This window comes from Phodopus roborovskii, unplaced genomic scaffold, assembly GCF_943737965.1.
Source record: "Phodopus roborovskii unplaced genomic scaffold, PHOROB, whole genome shotgun sequence".
Taxonomy (NCBI): Eukaryota; Metazoa; Chordata; class Mammalia; order Rodentia; family Cricetidae; genus Phodopus; species Phodopus roborovskii.
Window position 1 is genome coordinate 1,592,180 of NW_026125648.1, and position 18,691 is coordinate 1,610,870.

The window sequence follows — 18,691 nt, forward strand, 5'->3', positions numbered from 1 at the left end:
CTAATTCAAGTCATGACCCCATCATTAACTGTGTCACCTTTGTCAAGCCACATAACCTATGTGGGCTTAATCAATTTCTCCACATGTAAGGTGAGGTTAGGAATTGTCCTTTCATATTAGGGTTTTGGGGAATAATGAATAATGCATTTGCAGAGAGGAAGTGCACGGAAGTTGGTAGTTATGATAGTACTCCCGACTCCAGACTATTCTTTTGAAAGATACATCCTGTTGATACCACTTATTGAAATGGGCAGCATGATAAATGGAGAGAGACCTTTGCTATTACTACTGAGTGGGTTAAAGGAATTGCAGTGATGGTGCTCAGCAGTTAATAGCACTGACTGCTCTTCCAGAGGACACAGGTTTAATTCCCAGCACCCACACGGCAGCTCACAGCCATCTGTAACTCTAGCATCAGGGAATCTCCTGGTGTCTATGGGCACTACATGTATGTGGTTCACAGACATGCATGCAAACAAAATACTCATATGTGGCCAGACTATGTTGACTCCCCATGGGAGCCCTTACTTGTGAGGAAGAGTGGACTGGCAGTGAGCTAGGGGGAAGGTGAGAGGGTGAGGGAGGAGGGGTGTGAGGGAGAACTGTGGTTGGAATGTAAAATGAAATTTAAATTTAAAAATGTCCAGAAAAATGAAAAAAAACCTCATACATTTAAGATAACAAATATTGTTCAAAAATATTTTATGAAGGAATTTCAGTGACATAGGTCATATGAAATTTATGTATTTATTTATTTATTTAGGTTTTTGGAGACAGGGTTTCTCTGTGTAGCTTTGGATCCTGTCCGAGAACTAGCTCTTGTAGACCATGTTGGCCTGGTACTCACAGAGATCCACCTGCCTCTGCCTCATGAGTGCTGGGCCTGGCCCATGTGATACTTTTTGAAGGGTTAGTAAGAGGCCTCATTGAAAATAGGAGGGAGTGTAGAAATTTGTCTGACATCTTGTCTGGTAGCTTTCTTCTTTCATACTTACTTTTCCCCAACACATTTCCTAGGTCCGCACAAGATTTCCAGACTTGAGGAAAGAATTCTTCAAAGACTCATTCTGGATGACTAACTACAGACTTGTCATTGTGAATTTATCGTTATAGCCCATGTTCCAGCCTGCATCTCAGTCATGGAAGGAACATGAGGAATGCTACCCAATGCCATGTAAGACCTTTGCCACTTTTCCATGATATATGTCTTTGAAGTCCTCTGTAGTGTTCAGTAGGACATTGTTAAATGTAATTAGACTGTGTTTTCTTTTCTTTTTAATTGTAATTGCAAAGGAAGGCAGGGGGTCAGCTAGATGGTTCAACAGGTAAAGGAATTTACAGGCCTAGAGGCCCAAGTTCAGTCCCCTGCATTTATGTAAAGGGGGAAGGGAAGAATGGGCTCCCTCTGCAGGTGCTAAAGGGGAATATGTTTGCCCAAGAGTTCTCTATGTACATACCCAAGAGAAAAGAAAATAATATTTCCACTTAATGATTTTGGATCCAGGATTTCTCTGTGTAGTCCTGGCTGTCCTGGAACTTTCTCTGTAGACCAGGCTGGCCTCAAACTCAGAGATCCACCTGAGTCTGCCTCCCGAGGGCTGGGATTAAAAGTATATGGTACCACCTCTTGGCCCATGTAAAATTTTTATATGCAATTGCAGCTGCAGAGATGACTCACTCTGTGAAGTGCTTGCTGCGCAGGCATGGATGCCTGAGTGTGTCTCCTGGAACACACATATACAAGCCAAACACAGTGGCATATTCCTGTAATTCCAGTGATGGTGAGATAAAGACAAGAGGGTCCTCAGGCTCACTGGCTATCACTCTAGCCACATTCTGGTTCAATGAGAAATGCTTCACCAAAAACAAGATAGAGAGAGACTGAGGAAGACACCGAGCTTCTTGTCTCTGCATATGCCCACATATATGTGCATACATGCACACACATGCCCAAAGAATCCTTTTACATAAATAAAAAGGAAAAAAGTATTCATGAGTGATAGAACAAGCATGAATCTTGGAAATATGATGGTAAGTGAAACAAGGTCGATGCAAGAAGCCACTGATGCATGATTCTAGTTATATGAAATGCTGAGGAAAGGCAATCCACAGGAAGTGAAGGCAGATCAGTGGTTACTTAGGCAGAAGAGGGAAGGGGTATGAAGAGTGATTTTTAACTAAGAGTGATTTTTAACTAGGCATAGAATTTCCTTGTGGGGAAAATTAAATGTGTTCTAGGATATTGTACAATCTTATAAATATACTAAAACACCCTGAATCATGCATTTCATGAGAGGAAACATGATAGGTGAACTATACTAAAATTAAGCTGTTGTAAAAATGGTTGTCGGGTAGTAAGTATTACTTAATAGAGGTCATTTTTATTCATTAATATCTCAACTCTTAAACTCTGGATTCCAGAAGTGAAGCCCTGAATAAATGATGGGCAGGCACCCAGAGGGAGGGATGATGGGAAAAAGCACAGATCTGAATTCTAAAGGGGGTAAAAGGAGGACTGGAGTTCGGGGAAGTAAGAAACTCTCTTTGGAAGGAAAGAAAGTGCACGCCCTTAAGGGGGATACAAGAGGGAGAGAAATTTCATCTACTTTGAATTTTTCAGGGAACCAGCATGGATTATCATTAATATCTTGGACCAGAAACACAGCTGACGAATGTTCTGGCATCTAGAGCTGTCCTGGAGAAAAGTGTAGTTATTAGATGGAAGGGGTCGGGGGCAGGAGGAACACACAGGCATACATAATACAAGGCTGTGCAAGTCTGGCTAGAAACGTAGAAGGCAGTAGCCTGTGGAGGACACATACATCTAGAGCGTTCTAAATGTTAATCTCTGGGTCAATGCATTTAGGTCAGCTCTTACAGGTGGGATCAATTTAAAGGATTAGAAGTGGCACTCTAAATCCTAATCCAGGTCTTGGTGTGGGAATGCTGGTGTGGTTTTCTGAAGGTTTACTATGCCTCACAGTTGTTTACTCTTTCAATGGAATTTGTCAACAGACCGGAGTCCTTGGCAGGGTTAGGACAGCCCAGAAGATGTGTAGAAATGGATGCATTGGAGTAGCTGTACCTGAGATCTGCATATGCAGGCTGTCCACTGAAGATATTTGAATGGTGAATTACATGGTAAGTAGTTGATAACTCTTGTTTATAGGAAAGCTTGGGATGGGGGAAGAGAAACAGCCCCCTTGTGGGCTCAGATACTGCCTGAGATATGTTACATTGACTGCAATATGTGGTATAAAAGAAGAAAGGACAGGAAAGAAAGGGAGGGAACAGATGCAGAGAGAGAGAGAGAGAGAGAGAGAGAGAGAGAGAGAGAGAGAGAGAGAGAGAGAGAGAGAGAGAGAGAGAGACTTCAAGATGCCTTTAAATCAAGATTTGGATTTTAAAACTCTCCTCCGAGCTTTCATTTACTCTCTCTCATGATTCTTTTTTATTTCTTCCTGATGTTGTCTTAGCCAAGCTGTTAACTTGATTCAGGCTGTAACTGCGAAGATCAATCATCCGGAGAAGTCCCCAGCTTGACAAGCTAGGACGAGGAGCCATTTCACTCAGCTCTATCTGTCACAGTCTTTGTTTGTATATGTCCAGCAGGTTGGGAAAGCTACCCGAAAGGACATAGTACATCCCTGCATGCTAAGCATTGCCTAAGGAAGCTTTGACCCCCATGCAGGTCATACCCGAGTTACCTAGGCAACAACCCCAAAACTGGGGGTCATGGGTGTTCTAGTTCCAACATTTTATAACTTCAGATTTCGTTTTAGTTACGTCTGTTTCCCATTGACCCTAGGGAACCTTCCCATAGGCTTGTTTTGAAGGTTATAGACAAAGGCCTTTTACACAAGAGCTTTATAATTTGTCTTTAAATCAAAACCAACAGGTGAAGGCATCCTTCCTTTCTTCCTTCCTCCCTCTTCCTTTTTCCACTTTCCCCCTTTCACTCCTCTTTTCATTCTTTTGAAAGAATAACGTTTCCTCCTGTAAAGTCTTGAGCTGGGGAACAACATGGACAATTCTGGTTTTCCAGGGAGACCTGGCAGACTTATTAGTGGTGTCACAGACTCCAGAGAGAGCGAGAGGGCAGATCTTTAGGGTGGTGGAGCATTTCCTTTGTGGTTAATGAAGGCAACGAGCAGCAATAACTGGGAGGGATGGGCAAGGGGCACTTTCTGACCCGTGGCTAGAGAAAGGATCTATGTTGTAAGTGCGTATAAACTTGGAAAATACTTCAAGCAGTAAGTGTTTTAGAATTTGAGAAGGGTCAGGCACTGTGCTTGGGAAGAGTGACCTGGGTCATACCATTAGAATAGCAGCCTTATACTAGAAAGGACAGCGGATGCCTTTGATCTACAAGCTCTAATTTTACTCTTCAAAGTGCAGGTGCTCCTCACATACCTACCTGCAACTTAGGCCTGAAAGTATTCCAAGTTAGATAGTGATCATGTCCTTACCACTATTTCAAACACTGTTTGCTCGAGAGAAGCTGGAGAAGAGGTATCACGTGTTCACTCGTCACACATCCGTGCAGACTATTTAGAGAGCATTTCCTATAGAGTTGCTTTGCTGTCTATTGATGGAGAGGCCAGCCAGCACTGAGAAAAAATTGGTGGGGAGCAAACTTCACTTTGTCGATCATTTTGAAAGGTGGATACTGACCCAGGTCTAAAACAGGGCCTTTTCAAGAACACAGTAAAGTAAAAAACATCTCATTCCTGCTGTGGCTCCTCTTCGTAGTTGCTCAATAAGCATGCATTGAGCATTTACTCTGTTTTGGGCACAGTGTAAAGTGCCCAGGTTCTAAATGTGTATTTAGGAACAATAATTATAGGTGGCTTTAGGAATCCAGGCTGTCAGCGTAGTATAACTCATACCGAAGGAGAGAGGTGTCTTCTCATGTTAGGCCCTTCAGCAAGGATTATAAATCAAGATTAAGAAACTGTATCTGTCAGATGGAAGTCAGTGGAAAAGAGTTGAGGAGGAAACTTGTGGAAGGAGCCTTTTAGAGGCAGGAGACTTTTTTTTTTCTTTTTGCAGCGGAATCTTGAGTGGCCTAGCAGGCACTGTGAGAGTGGAGTGGTTTGGAATAACTGTTTAGAAGAAACACGGAGGCCAGGATCAGTACATGCCAGAGAAGGAAGACAACTGAAGATCCCAAAGTCCGGGTGAGGGCGAAGGGCGAGTGATTTGTTGACAGTTGCGTGGTGCCTCGCTAGTAGAGCTGGATCCAGAGACCTGGCCTTCTGATTGCCAACACAATCCACTTTGCAAGCAGCAAGGAAGAGCTGGTGTTAGGGAAAGACACTCGCGTGCTTAGAATTATAGCTTACTTAACCAGCGCTTTTCTTTCTTCTTATTATTTATTTTTTCTTCTTTTACATATAGATCCCAGGTCCCTCTCCCTCCCTCGCTCCTTCCCTCTTTCCCTACCTCCCATGTCCTCCCACCCTCCCATCCCATTCCCTGCCCCCCCCACTCCACAGGGAGGGTGATGTCTTCCAGGAGGGATCAACAAAATCTGTTAAGTCATTTAACCAGCTCTTTTCAAAAGATTATAGATTTCTATATTTAACGCCATTTTCCAGATGAAAAAACTGAGCACTAGGGAATATATTTCTGAGGCTTTCATCCCTGAGCATCAATGTAGGCTTTGCACATAGGGCAGTGTAACCAGTGACCCCCCCCCACATTCCCAGCTTTGCAAAGGTCTGCTTCAAGTCCGGTTGTGGCAGGGCTATGGATTAAACACAAATTGCAGGTTTCTTTTATTTGGATAGTGAATTTTTAATTGTTCTTTGCAGTTTGCTTTGCTTCTCAACCTCTTTGTCTAATTTATTCTTTCATGGAGATGGGAGGACTAAGGAAGTCTTAAACCACAAATGAGTCAATAAAATTCAATTTGAATAGAAGGTATAATGAGGTGATCTCAATTATTTTATAGATTAGGGGATATGGATAAGCCTTCTATCGAAGTGTTTAATCAACTGGGGTTTAAATCATCACTCTACTGTGGTACACCCCCAGGCAAGTTGTTCTTTCTCAGTATTCTTTCCTCATCTATAATTAATTATGACAGCAGGTACCTCTAAGAGTTATAATGAATTTTTTAAATTAAGGTGTTATTAAAATAAGATAATTTTTGCAAGGGTTACAACCTAGTGCTTTTCACATACTAAGAACTCAGTACATTTTAGCCTTTATTATTCTGGGTGCTGATTTCTAATTTAAATGTGCAGGTTATCTAAAAGAACTCATAAAACTGGTGTATTTGCGTTATAAGATCCAATTGTGTGTCTTCATAGTCCATTTTGTGTTGCTATGACAACGTATCTGAGGCTTAGTCCTTTATAAAGAAAGATGTTTATTAAGCACACAGCTTTGAAAACAGGAAATTCAAATCTGGTAGCTGCATCCATTGTGGGTCCCATGGTACACTGCAATATTTGAGGTGACATTGAATGGTAGAACATATAAGAGATCACATGGCACAAAACACTAGGGACTCCTGATTTATGCACTCATTTTCCTAAGAACTCATTCATCCCTATGTGAACACTAAGTCTCTCCAGAGCCCATCAATCCCTCCTAAAGGCCCACTCACCTCTTAAAAGTTCTACTGCAATGCTATTACACCGGGGACCATGCTTCATCGTGACTTCTGTGAGGCACAAGCCGCATATGAACGATAGCAGCTCCTCCAACTTCTTGCTGGGAATGGGAGTCAGGTCACCATATGGAGTTGCTTGCATTGTCCACTCCCAGTGGTTTAAAGAGTGACGGCCTGGCCTGTAAGCTAAGAGGTGCATAATTCAATATCTTCGTCACAAAATATACATGAAACAGGGATCCCTCTCATGAAACGGGAAAACTTGGAATGGGAAGAAGGTAGGAAAAGAAGCATGTGGCTGTTTTCTGGCTCTCAGCTTGTAGCCAACGGCTTTGACTTTAGGTTGAGTCTGACCCTCATGCTTCCACTGCAGCACACAGACCAGGTGTGGGTTTTATGGGAGAGATTAGACCGTATTATTGTTTCAGTGTCCTGTAATGGATCTGAGCTCTTCAGGCATGTACTTATCCCGGAAGCACCTTTCTCCATTCTTAAAGCAGCTGGGAGCTTCTCTTTCTGACGCTCGCAACCCTCAGTCTTTGGCATGTTACTTTCAGAACTGCCTCCTTTCCCAAGGTGCCCTCCACAGTCGTTTGAAACAGCTTGTCTTGGTGTGTGAATGCTGGCCACACTAGTTTGGTGGGTCATTAAAATCTACCACATGTGCCCCAATTAGGCTTTCTCACAAAATTAGGGGTTGGAGCCAGGATAGGTTCCAACAGAGTTACCATAGGCAAAATGATTACAATCAATAAAAAATAATAGCATGGCCTGATCAGTGCACGGCTGTGCTGATTATCAACCCTGTGGAGGGCCAAGCCATTATTTTGGACATTTGATTCAAGCAAGTATTTACTAATGATTTTCTGCATTATCATCTCTCCTGATCAATTAATATTATATATATATATGTGTGTGTGTGTGTGTGTGTGTGTGTGTGTGTGTGTGTGTGTATCCTTTTAAAAGTATTCTTTTGAGACAGGATCTCCCTCTATATATTGGGCTATCCTTGAACTCTCTGCAGTCTTCTTGTCTTAACTTCATAAACGTTGTGATCACAGTAGTGAGCACTTAATTCTGTCTACTGAGGGCATCATGGACTTGAATGTTGTTTATTCATTTCACATACATTCATCTGCTTTGCATTGCTGGGAACTTGGCTTCAGGAACTCCTAGTCCACTGGGATCTCTTCTCCACACAGTTTCCCTGGCCATTGCTTATTCCCTGTGGCATTCTCTAAGTCCAGAGACATCAGTCAGTTCTGTATCCTTCATCACAGCCAGAAACACAGAGAGCTTTGGGTGAGAGCAATACTTTCTCTCACAGGTATGAATATGGGTGCATTGAAAGCAACCTGGAGGGTTACCTAAGGTAGCACAAAGTGGAGAACACGTCAGTTGCTTCTTGAGGGTAGAGTTAATCAAAAGAGCCTGGAAGAGGAGCATGGGGAAAAAGAAGAGGGCATTCCACACGAAGGCATGGTCTTTTCCAAACCCTAGGCTTGTCAGATGATATGACATGTGTCAGAAGAACTATATGACATTTGACAGAGCATGAAGAAAGAAGAGCAGGAGATGGGTTGATAGATGCACCACCTGGAGCTTTTGCACTTATCACCTTGGCTGACTTTACATCAATAATTCACTCTTATTTATTTAGTTCTCTCATTATGATCCTCAAAATTTTGACCTTGCTCTCTGGGCCTAAGTCCAATGGGTCCCTATCTAGCTTTTCCTTACTTGATTTTAGAGTATGGTACTGATAAAGCCTTTGCATCCTCAAAGCATCATTATCCATGTAATCAGCTTTTCTTTTTGCTTACTGTCCTTTCTGACTGCTCTTTAAGTCTTGTGAATCCTCAGAGATTTTTCTTGATAGTTTTCATCCTGGAGAAAGTCATATTAATTCTTCTATAATTACATTTTTGCTTCTATGCTCTTGGTCTGTTATGGCTCCTGTGGGTGCTTCCAAACTGTGTTGTTCTTAGTCTTGCCAGCCTTTCAGCCCATTCTCCATACCATGCATGGCTAGCAGGCGTGTCTGACCTGCAGCTGGGAATACTGGTGAAGATGGCTGAACCAAAACAAATCCTAAACCTATTAAAATGTTATAAGACTATTTTGTGATTTGCGGTTGGATAACAGGATTGTACATTTCTTGAGAATGAACTTTGTAGATGACAATGCCATGTACAATGTCAGAAGTTAGAAAAATCATGGAGATCTGGCCTTTGCCTTGGTTTATTCCATAAATCCAGGTAGGCAGAACAAATGCTTTGGAATTCTAGAATCTAAAAAACCCTTTGTTTGTGGGTCAGACAGGGTTTCTCTGTGTAGTAGCCCAGACTGTCCTCAAACTCACAGAGATCTCCTGTCTTTGCCTCCCAAGTGCTGGAATTAAAGGTGTGTGCCTCTGTGCTTGAACTCTCATCTGTTCACCATATGCTAAGCAAAGGGAAAACCCGTGAAAGCCTTCTAGCACTCCCTACCTTGACTTGTAGTTATCCGGCTATCTTTCTTTTTTCAACGCATATTCTAGAGAGACCACTTTTCTCCCCTCTTAGTCCCTTCTATTTCCTCTCCCCTTCTCTTTCTCCTGCCCCCTCCCTCCTTGTGGTTGAAAGTACGAAGTGCAGAGATAGCAAACAAAAAATGTGTCTTTATCACAGCCAGGGTATAGAGTGCTTATAACCCCCTTGCCTCTGCTCTGTCCCTGCCTTTCTTCTCCCCACCACTGGGTTGAGACAATTGCTTGTGTTTTTTGTTTGTGTTTGTTTGTTTGTCCTTTGCTTTTGTCCTCTGCATCCTTTTTATCTGTTTGCCCTTGTCTATCTCTAAAAAGTTAGTGTGGGGGTAAATGGGAATGTTGTAAACTATTGTGACCATAATAGTACACTAAATAGATTACTTTTTTCACTTTTCAAGAAAGGCTTCTCTGTTTAACAGGCCTGGCTGTCCTGGGAACTCACTCTGTAGACCAGGCTGGCCTCGAACTCTCAGAGATCCTCCTGCTTCTGCCTTTCAAGTGCTGGGATTAAAGGCGAGTGCTGCCACCAGAGCCACCACATGCCACCACCAGATATAATTCTAATAAGGCCATGTTATAAGCACTTCCTATATGTTACCCATTGTAATTGTTACAACATTGTGAGGTGGACAGTTATTATTAAAGTTGAGTCAACTGACCTTGGTGATGGACTGACTGTGGAGAGCAGACAAGGGGCTTCCATAATTACACTTTTTGACGGAAGCAAGTGAGTGGACAGTGGATGGAGACAAGGAGGACAGGATGAGGAACCGTTTTGGTTGGGGTAGAGAAAGGAAAATTTCAACTTGGGAAACTACATTGTTTCATAAATGATTTTCCCCAGAGACTTCAGAAATCATGTAACAAACTTTTCACTCTGGTTGACAGGCACTCGGAAACACTACTGACCATCTGCAGAGGGCAGAGTAATCCTCCAGTATCTGGCTGCTAGCTTGCTGGAAGACAGCAAGGCTATGTTCCTCAGACTCTGGCCTTTTTCTCGCCTTCTGTCCTGGTTTGCCATATCCAGCAGACTGTCAGGACACCATGGCCTTGCATTCTGCAAGTTCCTGCAATATGTGTGCCTCCTGGCCCTATTGTCTCTCATACGGTGGGTACAAGCAGTCCCCTACAAGATAGGGGTCATAGGCCCCTGGACATGTGATCCATTCTTTTCTAAGGCCCTGCCTAACATTGCTGCTCGTTTAGCAATTGAACGAATCAGCCGGGATGTGTTATTTGACAGGAGTTACTCATTCGAATACGTGATTCTTAATGAAGACTGCCAGACTTCAAAGGCCCTCTCCAGTTTCATTTCCTACCAGCAGATGGCCTCAGGATTTATTGGACCTGCCAACCCAGGCTACTGTGAAGCAGCCTCACTCCTGGGAAACAGCTGGGACAAAGGGATTTTCTCTTGGGCTTGTGTGAATCATGAGTTAGATAACAAACATAGCTACCCGTCCTTTTCTCGGACACTCCCTTCTCCTATCCGGGTGCTTGTAACAGTTATGAAGTATTTCCAGTGGGCTCATGCTGGGATCATTTCCTCAGATGAAGACATTTGGCTGCATACAGCTAATCGAGTCTCAAGTGCTCTTCAGAGCCAAGGCCTACCTGTAGGGGTCATCCTGACCACAGGACAAGACAGCCAAAGCATCCAGAAAGCTCTCCAGCACATTCGCCAGGCGGACAGAATTCGCAGTGAGTGCTTGCTCCCCGGCTGAGGTTTAAATGTGGTTTAAAAATGACAGACTCTAAAAGGTTTTCTGCCTTCATACCCTAGGCTAGCATGTCATTCCCTAGTTCTTTATGTGCATGCCTTATTTCATGGATACGCAGGCCCCAAGAATGTGTCTTCAACAGAGTCAGTCTTAGAGATTTCAAGAATGCTGTGGTCAGATGCCCTTGGGTACCAGCACCTGATCATAGCACCTGGTATAGAAGAATGACATCAAGAGTACTGTAGCTAGGTGGGCAGGTGGTGGTGGCACTCACCCTTAATCCCAGCACTCTGGAGGGAGACAGAGACTGGAGGATCTCTGTGAGTTCAAAGCTAGCCTGGCCTACAGAGCAAGTTCCAGAACAGGCTCCAAAGCTTCTCAGATAAATCCTTTCTTGGAATAAAACAAAAAGTGCTGTAGCTACACCCTGTCTTTGTCCTGAGGATCATAGCAGTTTTAGACTAACCACAACAATGTTCTGCTGTGGTTTCGTGTCTGTCTGTGTGTGTGTGTGTGTGTGTGTGTGTGTGTGTATCGTGGAGTGGAGATCTACTGCTGACTCTCTTCTGAGTCGTTCCTTTATTAGAACCTGAGTGCTAAAGCCCTTCTTTCCCCTTCCTCCTGAAGGGGGTTCTTCCCCCCTGCAGCATGCAGCTCATTGGTATGGAGGACACTTAGTTGATGAATGAAACATAGCAAACATGTTTTGTGTTAATATGCCACTCAGTTCAAGGGAAACTTTGTGCTCAGAAATGATTCCTGCAGAGGAAAGAAGCAGAGTGTGCCACAGAGTACCTGACTCACCCAAAGCTGCAGTTGCCAACAGGATTTGAATCTATTTGGGGAGGGAACCTTCCTGGTTTCTAGAACCAGATGTTTTTTTTTTTTCCGCTACATTTTTGACACTTGGTGTTGATATTTTCTTCGACACCTGCTTTATTTGGTCTTTAAAAAATCAGTCTCCTCTTTCCCTCCCTCGGAAAGTGGCAGTGGTATATGGGAACAATGCTCATTGTCAAATGGCAGCCACTTTATCACTTGAGGACCTGTAAGCCAGAAACCACTTGTCAAAAGGATCGCTTCTAGGATTAGTCCTGGTCTGCATCCATTTTCTTAGCACAATGGCAGGCTTTCTGGAGAATGGTCTATCTTAGGCCTGGCTTATCACTAGAATCCAGTTTAAATTTCAAGGGTCTCCATTTCAGGAAGATGAAGGCCAGAGGTTTTAGTTGCAGGAGCTCCAGTAGTCCTAGAGTCTGTAAGCTCCGGTCTGTATAATCTTCCGTGGAAGGCAGTCAGTGTGGCTCTGATTGCATCGTAACAGAATGTAGTGCCTGCTGAGCACGGACCCGTTTTTTAAAGGTAGAAAATCACTTCCAGAGAGGAACCATGCTAGAAACAAAACAACATATACAGGGTCAGGACTTAATCAAATGTTACCGAGCTTCATGAAGCCTTGTGTCTCTTAGGAGTTTACACTCCATGAGTGTATCATGTCCCACTCACTGTAAATACTAGACTGATACATGAATTGTTAAATAAATCCAGGCCCTGGGGCTCTTTTGTCATCAAACTGAGAGGAATTAGTATTGCGTGTTCACCACCACCAATTCCTTTGAGGTAGACAGGTAGCAAACATGTGTTTTATTGTCCTACCATTGGAAGCCTATTTTTCCCCAAGGGTCCTTGCATTAGCTGATCATTAGAATTACCTGGGCTTCAAAAATGACTGAATCTACCACAGCGACTTGAATTGAATTGGATTGTGGTGAGGATCCTAGCAAAGGAACGTCTAGACTTCAGAGTCACTGCCTATAAGTTAATAGAATGCAAATAAATGTTCCTCATTTGAAGTGACCAGTCATCTTTGCCTTAATCTTTGTTTAATTCAAACATCTGTTTGGTGACCATATGAATCAGCGCACTAACGGGTTAGGAATTTTGAGAATGAGGGGGCACCAAACAGAGACTGTTCAAGGAGCAACAGAAAGCCCCTTTGTAACAAGGAGGCAGTAGCAGTAGCAGGGGTAGGAGGAGGACTCTGAAAGAGACAACATTGGGGTACAGATAAATCTCTATGCTCCAGGATTATTTTTCTGTTTTGGACAAATGTAAGCAAACCCAGATGAGATGTACCAGGACCTCACCGACATAAGTCACAGTGTGGAAGCCGAGGAACTGAGTTGTAAGATGGGCTGTAGACCGAGTGTGATTTCATGTATCTCTGTGTAGAGTGAGCAAAGGAGTCTGTGGTTCCAATTAAGTGATGGGATTGGAATCTGCCAGCCAGTAGGTACGGCAGGAGGAGTTCAGAATAGAAGTGAGTGTTGATGAAAATAAGCCGATGGGGTCTTGTTAGATTGTGAAAGCAAGAGCTTGAAACATTGAAACCAAGATGAAGTTCTCCACAGGATGATAAAGTAACTCAATAATACTGAGTTTCTCTTTGAAGAATGCTTTGAAACACAGAATATAGACAGTGGGAAGGGACCCCTTCCTTTGAAGAGATCTGGTAATAGTTGGAAGGTTCAGTCATAGTAACAGTGATGGCACTCCTATGTGACAATGGTAGGGCATGGTGGGGCTGCTGGTGCTAATAGGGATGGAGGGAAGAGAAGACTAGACTTTGGTGTATATGCCACTTCTGTTTCTTATAAATGAATGTCTCCAATTAGGCCATATTATTGGTGCTTCATTGGAGTTAGAGGAAGTATCTTTCTCAGAAACAAGTCTGAATCACATTTACACAGTACCAAGGCAATGGTCAATTAAACAGTAGAGTAACAATAATATAGCCACAGATTTTTGAAAGGGGAAACAACAGAGGCCTAATTAGGTGTTGGGTCACAAAGACAAGAAAAGAAGCATAATTCATTCTATCTTACACATAAGCAGCTTGCTGCAGTTTACAAGGTATTTACACATCAACCATTTCATTTGTCAGTATTCTCCAGGAGTAAGGTTTTTTCCCCTTCAAAGTTTACAGTATCTGTGAGGCTCACAAGATCAAGTGGATAGGCGTAGGCATTGTTAACACCAAATGATAGGGGAAATAAAGCCTCAGAGTAAGGGGATTCAGCCTTTTTAAGGTTATCGACTCATTTCTTTTAAATCTTGGAAGTGATTGCCAATTATCTTTATTTCTAACAAAGTCAAATAGAGGTATTAATCAAAGACAAAGACCTCAATTTGCAGTTAGGAATACTGTGTGGGATTATGTAGGTTTTGCCCTGTGCCTGGGAACCTAGCAGAGTGGCTAGGGGGTTCAAATTCCATCCACTCCCTGCTGCTCTGACCATGAGCCCTGCTGGAGGTTTTTGTCCCTTGGCACAAAGGAGCATTAACAGGCCAAGCAAGGCACCTGAGGGATTGCATCCACTCAGGAGGGGTTCCTTTTCTTAGCCCCACAAAGGCCAGCGGGAGGCCTTACCTCTAGCTCTTGGGAGGACTTTTCCAATGACTGTTTCAATACCTCCTGTCTTCTTAGTTTGAAATCCTTTCCATTGGAGTTTACCTGGTTGCCCACCATTTGGGGTTTCCTTTAAATTTTTCCAAATTGGAAGTGTTTTATTGTGGCAGTCAAAATGGCCTTCTCTTGTTCCCCTCCAATTAGATACTGTCTCTATCTTTTTAGCCAGGACCTGACCAGCTTCTTTCCATCAATTGCAACCTTGCACATAAAAGAAAAACTGATAATTTCTATTTATTGAGAACTTATTATCTCCTAGGCGTTTTGAAAGGATTTTACATGGACTGTTTCATTCAGTTCTTTCAATGTCCCTACAAAATAACAGTGATCACTATTTTCCAACTTTGTGGGTAAGACGTCTGAGGCAGCAAGGTTAAATAGCTTGCATGGAGTTATACAGCTAGTGAATGGGAGAGCAGAGATATAGGCCTTCATGTTTACCTGACCTGGTGGCTCTCAAATCTAAATGAGCATCAGAATTTCCAGAAAGAGCTTCTTCAAACACTTTGCTGAGTTCCTTCTCCCAAGTTTCTGATTCAGAGAAGCTGGGATGTGGTTCAGAAAATGCATTTCTAGTAAGTTCCCAAGGGATGCTTACCTTGCTGGCCCTCAGACTATACCCTGATACCTGATCTGTGAAAGGACTTTGCTGCTTCCTCCCTGCTTGAGATATGTTCTTAAAATACACACACGGGAGAGTCTGTGTTCTGTTTCTGCTATTCTTTCTTAATTCTAAGCGCCACTGATGAAATGATTTTAAGTGTCCCCAGGTGTACCAACTTTAAGCCCTGCTTCCAACACTAATAACAGTGTTACTGATAGTACTGTGGTAAATGGTGTTAATCCTGTTAGGGATTTTGTTATACACTTTCCTATAGACAAATGTAAGTGTACATAAATATAAATGGTGAGAAGTCTGCTGCCTTCATGAGCAGATCCACTGTTAGCAATGATCCCATCATTGAAGACCCAGCACTAGTGGAAACCTCTGAACATCTAAATTTCCTTCACTGTGTCTATGCCCTCCATGTCTTTTTCCTCCAGTGGTCTTTCCTCCCTTCAGTTGTAGCAGATTATAAACTGAAACAGGCTCAAATGAATGTCAGCGGAAGAAAAGGCACACACACACACACACACACACCCACACACACACACACACACACCCCTAAAATGCAAGTGGAGGGCAGAGGAATGGAGGGTTTCTGTTAATTGGGGGCTCACAAACATATGGTCCCTAGGTGGTGGAATCATTCCCATCTCACAGGGTGTCAAACTAGACCCCAATTTTCTCCGCGGAGGATTCTATAGTCGGAGAGATAAAGTGAAATCTGGTGGACTTGTTTGTTTTTAAGACAAGGCCATCCTGTGTATTTCAGGCTAACCTAAGTTCTTACAGTCCAGGTTGGCCATGCACTGTAACACTTCATCAAATCATCCTGCCCACTTCTTCCTAGTCCTGGGATCACAGGCATGCAGAACGGTGTCTGAAAGTTTTGCCCTTTGGAGAACACAAATCATCTATCTCAAGGAAATAGAGGGTAGAGACTTCACATATAGGAAGAGAAGGAAGGATTGAGGAACTCAGGGACTGGCTTTCCCTGGGCTTTCCTGATAGTCCTTTCTAGAAACACTGACAGTGAGAGAGGGTGCTACTTAGCTTGTCATAGGCAGCACCCCAGTCTGAAGACACCGCTGCTAGGCAGCTCAAGTGGAGTATACTTACACCAGAGTAAGTGCTCATATCATTCTTGTAAGATATGATCTCTGGAGGGTATGATTTCTGTTCCTTGTTTTGGCTATTGAAGGGCTTGACTGTTAGCAATCAAGATGGAAACTTACAAATTAATATTATTTGGTGACCCCCCTGTTGACCTAAACCTTCCCTAGGATTTAAGTTTTCTGTATACTAATCCTTTCCTGACAACTTAGAGGTCAAATCCCATTTTAATGAATGTAATTTTGAGATAATAAAAGCTATTTAGTGAAAACCATCTCGTAGAACAGATGCGTCCATAAATCCCTGTGCATGAAGCACTCAATCTATTAAATTAAGATGCTGTTGTTTGAATTCAGTGTTTATGCTTTCCACTTTAATTGTGCTCAATGGCAAGTTCTTGCCTTGTAAAAACAGAGGCCTGAGATCATTTCCCTCTCAAGGGTTCCATTTTTTTCATCTAAAGATGAGAGAGAAAGGTTAGGCTAGATACTTTTAAATGGTCTTTCTAGTTTTGGAGATTAGAACCTTTTTTTAAAAAAATGTCATTTACATGTGCCAACGAGAAAAAAAAATGAGATTCAGATTGAGGGGTACTTGGCATTAAATATAAGCTTGTGACAATACCTTAAAATTATTCTGCTTTCTTATTAATGCAAGTATGTCCATGTCTCTCACATGTCATGAAACCATTAAAAAAAAAACCATGAATGCAGCCTCTTTTCTCCCAGGAATTTGCTAGCATGCAAACATCTATCTAAACGTGTGTGTGTGTGTGTGTGTGTGTGTGTGTGTGTGTGTGTGTGTGTGTGTGTGTAGATGCAAAGTAAACACAGTCTCTGACCCTAAGAAGTCCACGGTTTCACAGAAGAAGCTGTTATACACAAATTAAGGCAATAAATACTGTGGGTTTCATGATAGAAGCCAGTGTAGGGTATAATGGTGGCTTGAAGTTGGTGTTAGATGTAACTGAGTGCATGACGCTTATTAGTGATTGTTTTCAAGTATAACACTCGTGAGGAAGAGAAAGCCAGAGAATTAGTGGGGAAATAATTAACAAGAAAGGCCTTATCCAGTCCCTCAGGGGTAGTCTGAAGCTGGGACTACAATTGGAACAGAGTCTGGGGCTCCCTACCTCTGTGTAGACTGCTCATTAGGTGTAGGCTGACTCAAAGAAAGGGTACAATGTGCTAATAATTGTTTTAGAAAGCATCTTCCCAGGAATGAGAAAGCCATGATTTGTGGTTTGATGATTTCCATAGCGTAAATCACCTTCACTGTGGCCAATTTCAAGCTAATAGCATGTTGTTTACTGGCTTATGGATGTCGGGAAAATGTAACCATAGACTCAGTGTGACTCAACTCCCAGCAGTTTTAGTTCACTGCTAAAGGCATGTGATCTTGTGAGAGGTGGCTCTCTTCAGCTGAGGTTAATTACTGCTGAGGCATTAGCTATTACATGCTAACATGCCCAGCAGCTAGGGGAGTGAGCGTGTGAGTTCTGAAGTGTGTGTCTGGATGGCACATCATAATAGCTCTCACTCTATGCACTGGAATATCTGTATCTTAACAAACACAAAGTACTTCATTCTATTTAATGTTTTCCATGAAGTAATTTCAATATCTCTTAAGGGAATTAAATGGAACCATGTTTGATAATTTTGATCATGTCAGTTTATCATTGCCTTTGCAGGAGAAATGCCAACACTTAACTTACTCGCTAAGAATTCTGATGAACTAGCCACTAACCAAAGCACATGGTTTAGCTCATCCTGTCCCTCAACAGATCTCAATTGCTGGGATCAAATGAATTCATGGTTGATGGTGTACTCAAACAGAGAGGGTGATACTAGTTTTAACTTTTCCTAAGCCCAGCTCTTGTCTTGTCAAACCTCTCTGATACCACATTTTCTTGTTCTACAGTGTGTGATTATGAACAGCTGAAACTGGATTCTTTGGGTAGCTCATGGGACAGCTCCAAAGATCTCCTTAGAACATTCAAAGGAAGGTCTGCCCATTAGAAATCACATAAACCCTCTTAAAGTTTTTATTATTTTCCTAGAACTAGTGGTCATTTAAAAACTCAAGTTTGGCCTAGTTGTATGATGGTTTTGTGTGTGTATCTTTAATATCCATCTTAAGCCAGCAGTGGTGGTACATATCTTTACTCCCAGCATTCAGGATGCAGAGGCAGGCAGATTTCTGAGTTTGAGACCAGCCTGGTCTACAGAGACAGTTCCAGAATAGCCAGGGCTACACAGAGAAACCCTGTCTTGACACGCCCCCCCCCACAAAAGAATGCACCTTAAAAGTTAGTGAGTGGCTTATAATTGCCAGGTGGCAGCTCTAGTTCCAAAGCAAAACTTTCCAGGAGTATTTAGAAAGTGTAAAGAAAGCTTTTGAAAACACATGAAGCAATACAGTAAAGCCAAAGACCAGTCATTGAATGTAGTTAAGCACACTTAGTTCCTGAGATTTAAGTTCCATAGAAGCATGGATAATTAATATTTACCAGTGGTGATAGGACTCTTGCTTTTCTTCAAGGAGCTCAGAATACTTGCCAGGCATTATCTAATTAAACTACTCAATGTACCTGTGAAATGTGTTGGAATCTGCATTTTAAAGATGTGGGCAC

General features: G+C 42.5%; 1 protein-coding gene across 1 annotated transcript in view; it reads left to right on the forward strand.

Annotated features, from left to right (window-relative positions):
- The first annotated feature begins 10,123 nt into the window (after positions 1-10,123).
- Positions 10,124-18,691, forward strand: part of Gucy2f (guanylate cyclase 2F, retinal) — an 84,049-nt gene continuing 75,481 nt past the window's right edge. Inside the window, exon 1 of the mRNA XM_051178003.1 lies at positions 10,124-10,853. Coding sequence (XP_051033960.1) covers positions 10,124-10,853 — 730 coding nt within the window. The remainder of the gene's footprint in view (positions 10,854-18,691) is intronic.